This window comes from Opisthocomus hoazin, chromosome 15 (assembly GCF_030867145.1).
Source record: "Opisthocomus hoazin isolate bOpiHoa1 chromosome 15, bOpiHoa1.hap1, whole genome shotgun sequence".
NCBI classification, from domain to species: Eukaryota; Metazoa; Chordata; class Aves; order Opisthocomiformes; family Opisthocomidae; genus Opisthocomus; species Opisthocomus hoazin.
The window spans coordinates 9018585-9034940 of NC_134428.1; the positions used below are offsets into that span (position 1 = coordinate 9018585).

The 16356-nt window shown below is 40.4% G+C and overlaps 1 protein-coding gene across 5 annotated transcripts in view; it reads left to right on the forward strand.

Moving 5' to 3' along the window:
- GRIN2A (glutamate ionotropic receptor NMDA type subunit 2A) overlaps window positions 1-16356 on the forward strand; it is a 189958-nt gene that overhangs the window by 125265 nt on the left and 48337 nt on the right. For all 5 annotated transcript variants that reach the window (XM_075436447.1, XM_075436446.1, XM_075436448.1 and 2 more), the window contains exons 5-9: window positions 4810-5015; window positions 5700-5868; window positions 5993-6146; window positions 10755-10880; window positions 13050-13279. In XM_075436447.1, the coding sequence (XP_075292562.1) occupies window positions 4810-5015; window positions 5700-5868; window positions 5993-6146; window positions 10755-10880; window positions 13050-13279 (885 nt within the window). The remainder of the gene's footprint in view (window positions 1-4809; window positions 5016-5699; window positions 5869-5992; window positions 6147-10754; window positions 10881-13049; window positions 13280-16356) is intronic.

Below are 16356 nucleotides of genomic sequence, written 5' to 3' on the forward strand. Positions count from 1 at the left end.
AGACTGAGCAAACTGCCCTGATTCATCTGCTGCTACATTTCCTGTCATTAGGGAGTGGCTGCACCAAGTAGAAATGTTTTCTCTTATGTTGGCTTCATTTTAACTTCAGGGTGGCTGGGCCTGCCTCACCAGCTCGGATAGGTGGGATTCTTCTCGACGCAGCTGGAACGTGTCTCTGGCTGCCTCCTGTCACTGAGCTGTGCTTTCAGCCAAGTCCTTCAGGGCAGGAGCCCTGCTACCAGGAGCTAGGGGAGATGATTATGCTGACTGACACGAAGTTTTGAAATCTTAAAAATATTTCCATTCTGTTTCAGAGAAAAAACAGTTAAAATTTCAAATTCTATGAAGCCATAACCCAAACAATAAAACAAAATAATAGATTGGAGTAGTTGAAGTTCTTTCATCTCTTATGTATCTCTACATTTTCTGATAGATTAGGATGTATTTCTAGATAGTAAGTCCAGAATTATAAGCGCAATATCTTTATTAAAACTTCTTTACTTGTGGTTACGAGCTATTTCAAGTGGTGGTTTCATGTTTTGAAAAATAAAAAGCCCACTTTCTGAACTGTATTCTTTCAAGAAATTAGGACAATGGAAATTACCTTCAGAAAATTTCTCTTCTACCTATATCCCACCCTATCAAAATATCATTTTGGCAACCTAGCAGGTCGGTGCTGTATTTTAACTCCCTGTTGTCCTCTGGCTACCCTTTTCCAGCAATGATGGCTGGAAGGCTGAGGAGATGAGGAAGAGCTTCCAAATGGCAAAGAGCTCCCTTGAGGCTGATGACGTACAAGGAGGAAGTGTTAGGCTGCAGGCGCAAAGAAGAGGACAGTCATTCTTCAATGCAGTGATAACAGTTCCGCAGCAGAGGCCGAGTGTTTTTACCCCACACGTGGATTTACCACTGTTTGGTTTTTGTGGACCTGGTAGTCTTTGACAGACTAGCTGTGAAAATTATTTCTGGTCTCTGCTAAGAGTGTGTAGAGTTACTGTCCACAGCTGCTCCATGTTGGAGGTTTGTAGTTTAACCTGCCAATTGATGCGTTCTACTGTTCAAACAATTTGTCATTATATTTAGAAAATGTTGCATAAAGAATATCTGTATTAGGGACACCAATATTAGTAGATAACCTTGCTCATTTACAGACCCCTTCTACCTCAAATCTTGATGCTTGAACGTGGTCGGAGGTTGCCATATTTAGCGTGTTTCGTCAGTAGCTGATCGTTAGATATGAAATAGCACGCTCTGAAAATGAGTGCTGCAGAACACTGGAGGCAGCTGAATTTTGAAGCAGTCCAGGTCGGTAAACTATTCAACTGTAAAATGGTGTATTCAAATACCACCGTTGTCTCCTGCTGAGAGCAGCAACTGAACTTTTCATATTTTACTTCTCGTATTTCACATATGAACTTTTCCATTTCCACAGCATTTAGAATGACCTTCACAGGTGAAACCAGGACTTGCGAGCATTTTCTAACTCAGATATTTTGCTTTGTTGTCAGAGGTAAGCCACTTTAAGAGGCAGTGTTGAACAAGGACTTAACATTTGTGTTTGCACACAAATTCTTACACTTTAGAAGCAGACTTCTTTATAATGTTCTGAAATAAAATGAGTATGTTTAGTTGTTATAACCTGTTGTTTTTTTCCCTAAGCATTTGAAGGTTTTACAGGCATTCAGTATGGATATTGACTGGATCTAATCCTAGATCTGATGTCCATAAGTGACATAAATGCTGATGCTGCAGGACAGCTACATATGGATTCAGTTTCATAAATTCTCCTTATTTCAATAGGAACCTGCTCATGTTTTAGTTTTGCTTGTTCTAGAGATTTTCTGTGTCGTTTCAACCCTTCACCCTGTAAAAAAGGGATGCTATCAATTGCCCAAGGACGTCAAAAAAATGAAATATTACGTGAAGATACAAAACATCGTGTAAATAATGAATGAGACATTAATAACAATGCTATAATTGGTTCTGCGCAAGCTAAAAGGCTTCTAATACAATTATAAATATCCTTCCATATTTTGACTGTGCTTTAATTGTATAAAACTAAATTCTTACCCTCCACTTAAAATAAATGAAAAGAAAAAAGTGTTTTCATCATTCAAAACTGTAGCAGAATGATAGAATTCAACAAGTAGTCTTTGACAGTAAAGCTATTTTAAAACCCAAATGCCAAATAAACATGGGAAGTGTTCACTCGTGAGTCCAGCATCAGCGGCAGAGCCAGTCCCAAGCCTGTGCTAACCATTTATTAATTATAACAAGCAAATCCAGCAGAGACATTTCCCAAACAAAAGGAGTGACGTACCGGCTCTTTCTAGCTACTGCCCTTCCTCATTTGCCACTCTTAGCCCACCAGCGAGGGTTTCAGAGCTTTGCTGCCACTTGCTTTTCTCCCATTCTTATGACATTGCTCTCTTTCTCTCATACGTTTTTCCACTGTGCTGTTGATGCTGTGGGTTGCTCACTGTACTGGGGGTAGCAGGGATGACCTGCAATGGACATGCGAATTGTGCACCACGTGAAGCCCAGATGAAGTCGTTGTGACTGTCTGGGACTGCAGCCGTAGAACTCTTTGGACAGAGAAGGAGGGATGCCCCTAAGACCCAAGGAAAGGTCTTAATTTTTAATTATTTTTTTAAAATAAGGTTACAAGGAGTGACTATTGCGATAGATCCATGGAATGCGAGAGGTAAAAAGCTTTTGACCTAATATTAGAAACTCAGTGGACACTTCAATACAGATGCAACTGTCAAAAGAAATTAGCATTTCCCCAGATTCAGCCATTTAAAAATATCATGGGTTCTGTCCTCCTTAGAACAAGCAAAAGGCAGTCACTCCAGTTGAAGTAGGAAAGAGTATCATGATTCTTCTTTTTGCAGCATCAAAAGAGTCGTCCCATTATCGATTGGCTTAGGCGAAGGCCAGTCGTGGCGGGCAGCACGTGTTCCCGTTGGTGCCTGCGGCCGTGCCGCGGGTGCAGGGGGTGGTGGGCAAAGCTGCCTCCCCCCGGGACCCCGTGGCCGGTGACTTGGGAAGGCGGGTGCTGCCGCGGCTGCGGTCCTCAGCACGCAGAGGCAGCTGCGCCTTGGGCGCGTTTCTGTGCTTCATGCTGGCTGGGGCAGGCGGACGGTCGGGTGCGGTTTCCCCTGCTGAAACGCGTGGCAGGACGTGGCACGCTTGCTGCAGGCTGAAGTACTGAGATGGCTGGACGCGTCCTTGTTCCAGGTGGCCAACCTCGTGGCCTACTTGGGGCGTAGATGGAAACGAGACTGCGCAAGCTAACGTAAACCACCGCAGACTCCGCTGCGAGTGCGACTGTGTACCATAGCTTGGCGATTAAACTCTTTTTGCAGTAGAACTGTCTCCTGCAGAGTGAAACAGATTTGTTTCCCTGTGCATGAAATGATGTTTCTCACAAAGGCTTCATCTGTTGTGTTTTGGGTAAATTTTGTAGTCAAACTGTACATAGTGTAAATCTTTCTTTGCCCAGTTCCCGTTGGTTTAGCTGTGAATTCCTGATTCCCTTGAGATAGTTTGAATTTCCTAATTCAAGTATATAGAGATTTGGCATTTCTGCCTCCCACTTTAAAGTTCAGCAAAGCATCTTAATTTATAAACAGGATTGAAAAGAACCTGCGAAGGGCGTGTGCTTATATGCTTCCCTAAATAGGAATGGATATAAACCGTGTTCTTCGGGAATCTTTGTGATTCATTTAAAAGTCTTTAGAAGACAGAAGGTAGATGACAATTTTTTTACTTTTTTTTGATTTTAGGACCTGAGTCTCTCACTATATTGTTAATTCCCACCATTTTCTTTGCAAAACAAATATTTCAGCAGTCTCATGATTATGTTATAATTTGTTTAGCTTAAGCCACTGAAGAATTATTAACATGCTTTAGGTTATAAATTTTGTGGATTGCTGGCTCATTTATATAATCTGTCATCGCTACTCGGGTGAAACATGCTATTAAATTTATGGATACAATGTAGTTTCCATAATCTGAGGAAGAAAACATGAGAGTTTTCAAAATATTTAAAATGTATGCCCCTTTGGAAGTGGAATGAAATGTAGGTTAATTTAGAAGGGATAATTTATGATAGTAAATAAGTAGACAGTTTTAATGTAAAGTGGGGTATGCTTTCTTAAACTCCCCCAACAGTTGGAATTAACTAAAGCAGAATATAATAAATTATTTCGAATAAGAACTAAATCACACACAACTGAACTTGTGTTTACTAAATACAGGGTTTGTCCTGGCTCAGGTCCGGTGGAACCCTAAGTCAAGTTTTGCACCATGGCTTTTCAAACTGTAAGAACAGAAAAGTCTTCTCTTTTGAGAAGATACAGAAAAGGTGTTATGACACTTTCGTTATCAGTCTGATGTATATGTATGTGTGGAGGGGTTAGTTTTCTTTTTCTGTTTTTGAGAAGCTGTTTTCTTATTCCTGCATATTGGCCCCGATTGCCAGTGGAGCATCTGGCTGCTGTTCTGGCTCCAGTGGAGGTGGAGGGCAGGTACAGGCGGGTGGTAGGCAGTGTTAACTGACGTCATCCAGTCTTCATAAAGCTGTTATCTCTTAAAATATCGGGGCCTTACTTGTCTTTACCACAGTGCGTGTTCTCACTTCACGCAGTTACTGACAAGTTCTAAAGTCATTTTGATGACAAAACCCCAGGACAACAGTCTTGGCAATGTGAGTTCCTGTACCTGTGTCCCAGCACATTTAATATGAGATCTCGTTTGTCAACCAAGCCAGCGGCTCTTAGCAGCTCGTGTGTCTTGGTGTTTCAGGTGGGGAAATGGGAGAACAACTCGCTGAGCCTGAAGTACTCTGTCTGGCCAAGGTACAGCTCCTTCGCAGACAGCGACCCAGACGATAACCATCTGAGTATTGTCACCCTGGAGGAGGCTCCCTTTGTCATTGTCGAGGATGTGGATCCTCTGATGGAGAGTTGCCAAAAGAACACTGTGCCATGCCGTAAATTTGTCAAAATTAAGTAAGTAAATACACAACAGTCCTCTTTTTTTTTGAGCGCAAAATATATTCCCCCATTTTCGTATTAATTCTTTGCCTTGCTTCTTTCATTGTATAATTGTTTTCTGACACTTTGCTGTTCTTTTCCTCTTGCTTCCTGCATTTGCTTTTCCTTCTGCATTTTGTTTCCTCTTTCTTTTTCACTTTCCCACATGGTACACTCTTGTTTGTACATCTTCCTTTTTAAGAAGTTGAAAAATTCTGGTTATATATGTGTAAGTCACATTGAATTAACAACACGATAGTGAGTTTAAAGTAAATTCAAAGTCGACTAGAATTAGCCCTTTTCAGTGGCATGAAAGAAGATTGCATTCTAAGATTGGATTGTTTTAATGAGTCCTCTTTGAATTGTTTCTGGTTATGTTGAAATAAGCCTGTTTTAATTAGTCTGTAACAATTTGAGGATGTCTTCTATTGCAAATGTACATTTATGCTGAAGTGTGGTACAGGATGAACTACTCCAGCATAAATACCACTGTGCCATACTGTCTGGAGAAAAGTCCCCTGCTTTGATTGCTCTTCGATTCAGAAAAACACGGTCACTCACAAGTGTGACAAAATGTTGTTGCCAGGTATGCTGGATCTTGCTGTTGTGGTGGTTCTGTTCTTCCCAGTAGAAAAGTTTATGTCTCTTCTCTGTTGACAGCAACTCAACTAATGAGGGAACTAATGTAAAGAAGTGCTGCAAAGGATTCTGCATTGATATCTTGAAGAAGTTGTCTAAAACCGTGAAGTTCACCTATGACCTGTATTTGGTGACTAATGGGAAACATGGCAAAAAAGTCAATAATGTGTGGAATGGAATGATTGGTGAAGTAAGTTCTGTTAGGTAAAAAAGCTCTTAAGTAAGAACTTAGCGATGTTTGGTTTTAATTCTTTGGGAGAAATGCAGTATTCTTGACTGAGTAATATTGGCGGTGTCTTCTCTTTGTGGATCAGGTGGTGTATCATCGTGCGGTTATGGCTGTGGGGTCTCTCACTATCAACGAAGAGCGCTCTGAAGTGGTGGACTTTTCAGTGCCGTTTGTGGAGACTGGGATTAGTGTCATGGTGTCACGGAGCAATGGCACGGTTTCACCATCGGCTTTTCTAGGTATGCTTCTCCAGCCCCTCCAGATCATTGAATTGCATTCCTGTAGGGTTGGGCAGGTTTCACTGCTTGTTAAGTTATGTGGTGCACTGGTAAGTTTCTGGCAAGTTTTGAATTTTACGTTAGGAAGTTTGTACTGTGTCGACATGCTGCTTAACATGATTATTAGCACATCAAGGTAGTGCTGTTGGTTTCAGGTGCAGTAAGTGAAAACCAATGAGAGTAATTTCAGTATGAAAACTGATCCCCCAAAATCTTCAGCTGGGTAAATGACTCGTCAAAAACTGCTTCTTTACAAACTAATTTGTGCTCGTTTAGCCCATTATAAATGGTTTTGTATCTTTTAAACTCTCACATTCACAAAATAGTTTAAAAGCCCCTTGCAGACTAGTGAAGATAAAGAGATGGCCTTATGAGTCGAGGAGATCTGACAGCTGGTTTGCTAACAGTTACCTCGGGCTTCCCAACGCCATGGTGCTGCAGTGGAGCACACTGGAGCTGCACTGGGGCACACGCTAGCTGCGGAGTGTTTCTCCATCGATGCAGTTGAACAGCGGGGTTGTGGCGGTGCAGCCGAACAGTGGAGATAGAGCAGAGAAATAAAAGGCTGGACAGAAAGGAAATGGGATATAAAGAAATAAAGACTGTGGCCTTCTTGCCTTGTTTGCTTCTTGTTTCAGTTGTTAATTTCTCCTTTCATTATCTCCCTCTCCTTCTCTTTTAGTGCTTACTGTTTGCTTCTATATTTAGTGGTTAGACTGAATTTACCTGAAACCAAAAGCAGAGTGAGCCATGAGATGGATCTAAAGAGCCCACGATGCTGTTAAGGTTCTCATAGCATATTTGGGCCCAGTATTTTTGAAAATACTTTGCACAGGAAAATAGTGCTAGTGACACTAAAATCATTGAAGTGAAATTGGGGGAAAAAAAAAAAAAAATCACAATTTTCCAGATATCTTCTGGAACAGGTTAGTATGTCCAAGTCCATTGGGCCGCCAGTGATGCCATTTTCACGTCCCTGATTGTATAGCTTCTTTTTAGATAGCTAGGTGTAAATTCTTCACTTCCACTGAAATTGCTTGTAGCCATTGAGGAGCGGAGTGTTGGTGCAGTATCAGCTACAAGTGGGCAAATCATTATTTTTTCTTGCACAAGAGCCATCATTTAGCCAGAGGTGATTTTTCATACCTGTTCCATAAAGGCATGTTACAAAGCTGATGCAAATAAATATAAGACAATGAGTAATCGAATAACTCCCAGACCTGGTGGCACCTAAATGGATTTTGGTGGCAGTTAATATTTTTTGTTTAATGAATGGAAGACTTTTTAATTAAATTATAAGAGGCTGTACTTTTAGTGAAAATATTCAGATAGTGGCTTTTCATTTCTATAAGTCATTGACTTGTAAAGTTAATTCATTTTTAAAATGGCAGTTGCAGCGTATTGAAATTGTCATTTGAAATAGAAGCGCTGGGGTGTTTTCTAAGTGCGCTGCAAGTGCAGTTGATTTTTACTGCAGACTCTGCTTACCTCTTAAAAACCTGCTGCCAGCTGCCGTCAGAAGAGAGACTGCTGCTGCATTCTTCACAACAATGATTAGTTTTCCAAAATGCATTTAATGTAATTGGTCTAGTTGGACGTACATACAATTCAAAAAGTAAAAACAACCCCTTCTTATAAAGCTCTGCAGAACAGCATTACTTTAGAAGAAATCTGCTTTACTGCAGCGATGAATTGCGTCGGTGCTCGCAGAAGGATGTATCGGACGTAGATGAAACGGTTACTTTCCTGGAACTGACTGTGTATGTCACAGAGGTGTGCGTAGTAGTGGAAGGCTTTGCCATGTGAAATACTATCAGGCAGATAATTGAATTTACTCACAGAGAAATTTTGTTTTAATTAAGTGAACATCTAAGAGTAGAGTCCTCTTACATAATTCTTTTAAAAGATTTTTTTTTTTAAATCTGTGAAATACTTTTTTTTTTTTTTTTTTAAATAGCACTTGATTATACTTCCTGAAATACCTGGTTTGGTGATTTGTCGCTACGAATGCGGACAAGCACAGGATTTTGTCTGGGCTAGGTTTTCCGTTTGGTGGTTGTGTCCAGCAGATCCCAGTAACTGATGGGCTGACAGCCGCTGCCTCCTTGTCTGCGCAGGTCTGCATCTGATGGGGACGTCTCCTTCACAGGAGAGTTTCAGCCACATCAAAACATTTTCATATCGTACCAAAATTCATATATACTAGATCCACAAATAAAGTTCTTAAAGATTCTGTGAAGATTTTATTCAATCTTCTTTAAACAAATAAACAAAACAAGGGAAACCTCAAATCCACGTCTATGTTTTTGAGAGGAAGAGGCCAGTTTTCTTTTGGAGGCATTCATGGAATAGAAAATCTGTGCCCCTGTTTATTTTGCGTATGTTTTAAGGATTGTTTTGGTGGTGGGAGGTAAAACTCAAAGTTAGTGGAGTATGACAGCTTTTTCATTGCTGAATATTCTCCATTGCCAATCATTGGAAATGTACACTGGCAAGCCATATATTAGTATTTTTCTGCCAGATCAGAAAATTCTGATAAAACCTGCTGCTTGCCGGGGGGAATCAGCAAAATCGAAGAACAGGGCTGGATGTATAATCTGATCTCTCATATGACAGGAGAAGCCGTTTTGTTATTCAATTGATTTTGTACTTCTTCAATCTTACTGCTTGCTATTCTAAATGGCTTTTTATTTTCCTGTTGCTTCTTTTAATTCTCCACCTCGTTACCAGACTGCTTGAATTATTAAAGAGCATCCTGCTTTAACTGTTGTTTATGGCTCACTTTTTCGCCTCAGCTTGTTTTGCCCTTTGCCTTATTTTGATAAATTGCCGTGGCTGTTTCTATGCTGTTGCTTTTGAGAAGAGTTTTATCAGGCTTGCTTTCTTCTATGAGAACTTGCTCAAAATTGTGTGATAGTTTTCAGTGAATTCCAGTTTATTCCAGTTAACATGTGAATTCATAGAATATTTGTTATTAACTGTATTTGACTACATAATGTGCTTTTCCTGGCTGTAATTGAATGGATCTTTCTCTGCCTTTTAAGTATTTTATTACTTTGCTAACTTACTGTTGTCTTCCAAATAAATAATCATGGTAATTGAAGGAACTTCATAACCTCTCCTGAAAATAAAATTTTTTAAAAATAATAACTCCCCCTATTCCTTAACCTTATTTTAAAACAGAAAGAGAACACTTTGGCTGAAAATGTTCCTGCCTCCCCTTTTTAGTTCGCATCCAAAATCACCAGTGGGGCTCTTTGGAATTTGGTTCCAAATTTCTGAAGCCATTGTAGCAAAGGCAAATGATCTCCTGAGATTTCCATCCTGGGGCCCAAATTATTACACTTGATTCTGATTGAGGGTGCATCATTCATGCCAAGTCTGGCAAGGATCCGGCTGGGCTGTGGGGCCTAGCACATCTCACCTCTCGCTCAGAGGCGTTTCCTGCAACGATGGAAGGATTTTCAGGGGTGAAAGTCTTAACCTGAATTCAAAGACTGAGGAGGTTGGGCTGGAGGAACCTCTTGGGCTTGCAAAGCAGGTGAAGCATTGGAACACACTGATTGCTTGTCATTTCAGTTGCTGCTTGATTCTGTCCTCATTTGAAATTGTATATTAAAATTTTTTTACTCACACTTCAGAGAACACTCACACTTGCATTATCGACCAAAATTAGGACATAAACTGCCCCCAGCTAAGCAGACCTGATGAAGAGGTATTACTCTGCCATACAAAACCTTGCTTACATGTATCCTTGTACCATGACAGTTACATGTCATCACATACTGCTACCCAATCCAGTCCTTTCAAAAACTTGGTGCTTAGTCTGGTATTTGAATCTGCTTTTAGTTTTCTGTTCCAACCTACTTCTTTTACTTAATCGGGGTTTTTCTGTCTTTCAAACTGACATTCGGTTTTCTGTGCAAACCTTTTGATTTCAGAAGTTTGCTCCCAGGTCAAGAGGAGACTTTCAAAAGGTTGTGTTTGCAGGCAGTAAAAACAGCATCTTCATCACAGGTAGATGAAAGCAAACACAGAGAGAAAAAAATTCTGAAACAAAAACTTTCGTTTGAACACATTTAGCTTTTTTCCCTAACGCTCTTTGGGTAGAAAACTAGAGAGGTCTACTTCACTGAATTACCAATTCTATGAAACTTATGTTGAGTTGCTTTTGCTCTGCAGAAATGCAGTCGCAATGGTCAGACCCTTCTGTTGATATACACATATAACACAGGATAAATAGAAATGGGCTACCGGGTTGTAAACTGAACAAGCAGCGAGTAAAAGCAATTATTTGCCACTCAGTGTCAGTTAAGGCTTTGTCAAAGAAAAGTGTGCAGCCATTGCTTTTGAATGGCGACTTACATTTAAGATTTTGACTGTATGAATTTTGTGTATAGTAACAGCAGTTCTTCATGTGTTCCTACTTAGTTATTTGCTAGCGTTTGGGTTGGTGAAAGCTAATTTAAAGCAAGCTGCTGGGCTTGTCTGGCTGAAGAGATGAGAATTCTCGTGCTGCGCCTGGTTTAATGAACTGTGTTTCTGTTTCTCTGCTCTCTTTTGCTGCAGAGCCTTTTAGCGCTTCTGTCTGGGTGATGATGTTTGTGATGCTTCTCATCGTGTCCGCCATGGCTGTCTTTATATTCGAGTACTTTAGTCCTGTGGGATATAACAGGAACTTAGCACAGGGCAGAGGTAAGCTTGGCATTTCACACACTCTGAAGCTGTTAAGAAAATCATGTATTGCCCATCCCTTGCCCTCCATCTTTTAAAATAAGCATGAGGTAGGAATGAAGCAGTAAAAGCAGCTATGAAACTATGTTTGCTCTTCATTTAAAATATGGTTTCTCAGGGGCTTATATGCTTATGTTTGTATTGTAATTCATTGCAATAAAGACATATAGAAGGGTAAGTGGTATCAGAGACAGTCGTATTCAGGCAGCATTTAGTTAGTGTACTATATCAGTTGTAGAGTGTCAGCTTAAAAGAGCATTGGAATAAGTTCTACAGACTCCTGACTCTTACCAATTCACGGTTAGTTCAGAGATAATGGTCTAAACTGGTGTGGCTTAGTGGGTAATCTGGAAAACTAGCAGTTATGGTGTTTATATAGTCTCTATAAAAAGTCTGATGAACTCGTCCTTGATACAAGGCCAGTGGCAGAAGGACACTTGTGGTGCCCTCATCCTTCCTTTTCTTTACTCACAGTTCAGAGCGCAGCCTGGTTTTAATTTCTAAACCATACTTGCCTCATTTCATAACATGAAATCTTCCGGCTTGGTGAAGGCAGTTCTGGAGACTGTTACAAGCTCATGGTTTCTTCTGGATTATGACTGGTTTGTTCCCTGAAAGAGGGGATGATTGTAATGTTCAGGCGATGTTACCATTTCAGTACGATGGTAAATGCGTAACCTGTCCAAAGCAAGCACTGTCTTTACCAAGGGGAGATCAAGGGTGAATATAGACACTGGGCATCAGGGCTTGGCTGTTCTTTTCTGTGCCACCTCATGTGCCAGAATGGATTCTTTAGTGCGCTTATGGCTACAAAGGCATATTATGGCCCTAGACCATCCTAACTTAGCTCTAGAGACTAGCCGTGAATCCAGCTGCCCTTCGTTTGAAATATGGGAAGCTTGAAATAAATGGGAATCTTGATGTAGATTGCTCGTTTCTCTAGGCATGTTTGGCAGGATGAAGCTGGGTGGTAATACAAGCTCTGCTAGCATAAGCAGAACTTTAGACTGCTTTCTTGGCGTATATTTGCCTTATCATTGTTATTTAGAAAATACATATTATAGCTGTATCAGCTCAGTCTTAAACGGCTTTAGAAGGTAGTTTCATGAACCAAAAGTCGGGTCCATTGTGTTTATTTTACTGCACTCTATCTTCTTGGCACTGCTGCAGAATAGAAAGACGGTAATCGAAGATATTGTGCTTGATTGCATGGTGAAAAATTTGCACTGTGTTAGAGAGCATTTCCACTGAAATGAGAACATGCACTGAGTGTAGCCACTTTGGGTTTTATTCTTTTAATAATAATGAAATTATTAAAATAAATTATAATTAAATTAATAACTAAATCGGAATTTGTAATGTGCAACCCCGTGGATAAAGGGGCCGGGCAGGGAACGAGGTAATACTATAGGTGTCTGCATCAGAGCTGATGCTGTTTGGTGGAACAATAGAAACTCCAAAAAAGGTCAAATGAGTCACATTCAGGGGAGGCTTGTTTCTCTCCACTGAGGCTAAAGGGAGTCTAGGTGACGAGCAATATGTGATGACTGCACTGTACCTGCCTACAGCTGGTTAAGAACAACTTCCCTGTCTTCTCCGATGGCTCTACAAATAAGGTCTCTTAAGTGAATAATAGCATTACTAATCCGCTTCTGCCACTATGCTTACATAAAGTTCAAAAAGCGGAATGCTGGAAGAGTGGAGTGGGTACAAAATAAATGGGGTGAGACATGTACTAGAATTGAATCATTAAGACTTAAACCCACAGTTTCCCGTTTTACATATCTGTGAGCATGAAGACTGAAAGGGGCAATGCTGCAGCATGTACCTCACCGCAAGAGACATACCAGGTTGCTTCTCCTCTGAACCTATGCTTTCCATTTTCATTTTAAACCTTTTGAAGTAAATGCCACATAGAAAACGTTGCAATATTTTACAAATAAGGAAATATATGTCATGACAATAGAGGGTACCTATGGTAAATCCTATGTTTCCATTGGATATGGCATGTGAATACGTATTGAAATACTTTTTAGCTATATCTTTGTGAGCACTTTCTTGTTATTACGTAGGGTATCTTGCCAAAATTTAATTGAATTGCAGCAAAAATACTGCTCTTTGCAATTGCAGATCCCCACGGACCATCCTTTACCATTGGGAAGGCAGTGTGGTTGCTGTGGGGTTTGGTGTTCAACAACTCTGTGCCTGTGCAGAACCCCAAAGGGACGACCAGTAAAATCATGGTGTCGGTCTGGGCGTTCTTTGCTGTCATCTTCCTGGCCAGTTACACTGCCAACTTAGCTGCCTTTATGATTCAGGAGGAATTCGTTGACCAAGTGACCGGACTGAGTGATAAAAAGGTAGGTCTTCAGCTCAAAAGAGGTCAGTGTCAATTCTTCATAATCCTCCTACAAATTTGTACTTTGTGCTAAAAACGTCTGAGCAAGCTAATAAGCTAAAACGGGAAGTTTTAGGGTAGGGTCACCTACAGCAGGCTGCACAGGACCTTGTCAAGACCCGCCTGGACAAGGTCCTGTGCAGCCTGCTGTAGGTGACCCTGCTTTGGCAGGAGGGTTGGACTAGATGACCCACAGAGGTCCCTTCCAACCCCTACTATTCTGTGATTCTGTGATTCTGTGGGATGATCTCACTTGGAGTGTAACCCCTTACTAACAAACCTGAGACTCGGAGCATGAAAATATCAGACTGTCTTCAAAGTCTTTGAGTTGCCTTTTCAAAAGTGACTGCATTAATGGAAAAGTACGTTTATTTTACGGTGGAAATGCTTCACAAATGTACAAAATCTTGAAGAACAAAAATGTCAGCTTGAGTGCAGGGAAGGCGTATTTAAAATTATTTTAACACTTCTGTGTTGAATATTAATAATATATGAATTGAAAAAATATTCATAAAACCAGCAACTATCCAGTAATTATCAGAAGCCAGTTAATGCTCCTGAACGAATGTCTTTTTGCTTTCGATATAGTGTGAAAAGAAGCTATAGAGAGAGTTCAGATTTAAAGTGGTGCCAGCACAAATAGTAAAGATAAACAACAAAAAATGATACATATTGTCAGTGGACGTTTGAATATTTTGCTTGTACATGGCAAGAGTAAATAGGAAAAATAAACAGGGGTAATAAGTTTGAGGGTTTGTGTTATCACGTTGAAGTGAGCTGTAAATTGCATAGGAAAAGGCGCAGAATTTTGACGTGTTTGTGGAAGATGCCTGCCTAATTCAAGCACTTCGGTGACATTTGCACGTTGAGCACCAGACTCTGGGAGTTCACTTAAGCTGTATTCGAGTTTCACACAAACTGACAAATGATAAATATGCTTATTTTTCATACTGTTCTAGCTTGACTGAACTTTCTTCTGCTGAAAGACAGATCTTTGTACTTGTGAATTTTAATCAATAGTCTTATAAATCAGAAACCTAACAATTACTTCTTTTATTTAATTCGTGTGACTGTTTGTAATAGTGATATTGCGTGGAGGGATTGAAGTCCATTTGCAGAATTACTATTGTGACAGGCACAAAATATATGAGGGCATGCTGTTTTCAAGTTTGTGCCCAGTTGTTTTAAAATGAAACTAAATATTGACACTAAGAAGTAACATTTAAATAGAGAACAGCACAGGGGAGAACTTCCCAAGGGATTTATCTCAAAGGACAGAAAATAAAGGAAATTGTTTTTCAAAAGAAGGCAACAGCTCAGATAGCCTTGTGTCTGTTTTTTGTTTTAACTGCTTTTTATGAGCAGCCTTTGATCGAGCTCCTGAAGTATCAAAGCGTGAATTGCAAGCATGGCTAGAGGAAAGGGAGATAAAAAGAAACAAAAGGTGACAGTAGTTTTGTTTTCACTAAGTTCTGTTGTCGCAAAACGTTTGAAAGAGTCTGAAGACTATTAAACATACCTCTGTTTTAAGAGAATTTTCTTAGTAAGAGACAGATAAAAGGTGTTCTTCTCTTGAGGATTAAAAAAAGGGATTTGAGCAATGCCTTTCTCTTGTTTGTGCGAAAGTGCAGAGCGTTTTTCTGGGAAGTCTGGGGTTTGGCAGGATCTGGCTCGCAACCGGTGCGGCGCTGGGTTTGGGCCGGCCAGCCGCCCGTGTTGTCCTCTCTGCTGGCTGCTTGCCGCTCTCACCTGTGGGCTGGGAAGATGTCAGCACTGGTTCTGTAGCTTTGGGCTAAGCACTTCCCTGGTTTTGTCATTTTTCTGTTCTCTCTGTAAAGTAGGATTTTATTTCCACAAAAAGCCAAAGAAAAATAGAAAAATACTTGAATCAGAAAATAGCATCTGCTTTTGTGTGGTCTTCTGATCATTTGTTTGATCTGCCACCTTTGTATTTATTTTATGGTTCTTCAAATTCTGCCTGAAGCCTATAGAGATAAATCAAGGGAGCCAAGCCTTTTCTGATTAAATTAAACAAGCCAGAAGTCCAGAAAAGCAATGATCTATTTTGAAACATTCTTCTTGTCGTACACAAGTTTTGCCTCCTCTACAATCCTGAAGTTTCTTGGGTTTTAAAAATTCAAATAATTAAGCTTAATTTATGGGAATATAATCTGGTTCATGTTAAATTCTTTTTCTCCCCTCTTTGCCTTGTCTCTGCGATGTTGTGAGGAGGAGCATAGTTCAGACATTTGCAACAATTTACGTTTGTTCAGTAGAGAACTCTGGGCCTTGCTGCAAGCAGAGTGGTAATAGGCAAAGGCTGGTGGGAAGGGACAGAAGTATATAATTTTAAATAAGTAATATCTACAAGTTCAATACATTTTTGAAAAAACTTCTGGGCTGGTGTATCAGTTTAGTATTCTTTCCCGTCCCCTTTTTCCCACTGCCACAACTGCAGAGTCAAGCTCTTTCACCAGTGCCATAAAGTATTCCAAGTTAGAGATCCCGGGGTCTCTCCGCCCAACTCCGCACAGGACAGAGTATGGAGGAGCAAGCTCAGGAAAACCCTGCTCTCTCTGAGCAGCCGTCCCTGACCCTCGGCACGGAATGTCTGCCCACTCAGGCAGCGTGTTGCACTCCAGCGTCTGGTTCTCCAGGTTTGCTGAACACCCCATAACGTGCTCTTTACCCTGCCTGGCTTCAAGACCTCTTGATAGCTTCCTCAACCTTCATGATTCTGCTAATGAGTTTGGATGTTGTGTCATCTGTGTGTCACCCAGAAATACGTGGCACAGCATGTACTGGAGTTACTAGAGGTGGGTGTTCATAAACTCCAATGATTCAGAAGATGAGAAGAAAATTGTATTTTGACATCCTTGTGTATGTAAAAGATTTTTAAAAGCTTTGTGTTCATAAAAAGGTACAGAAAATGAGTCCAAAAGTATCTAGCAAAGCTGCCGTTCGTAGCACTTATTACTTTTGAGACCATTGATGCCTTCTTCACATGATGAAAGAGAGAAGATTACTAAGGGCGAGTAG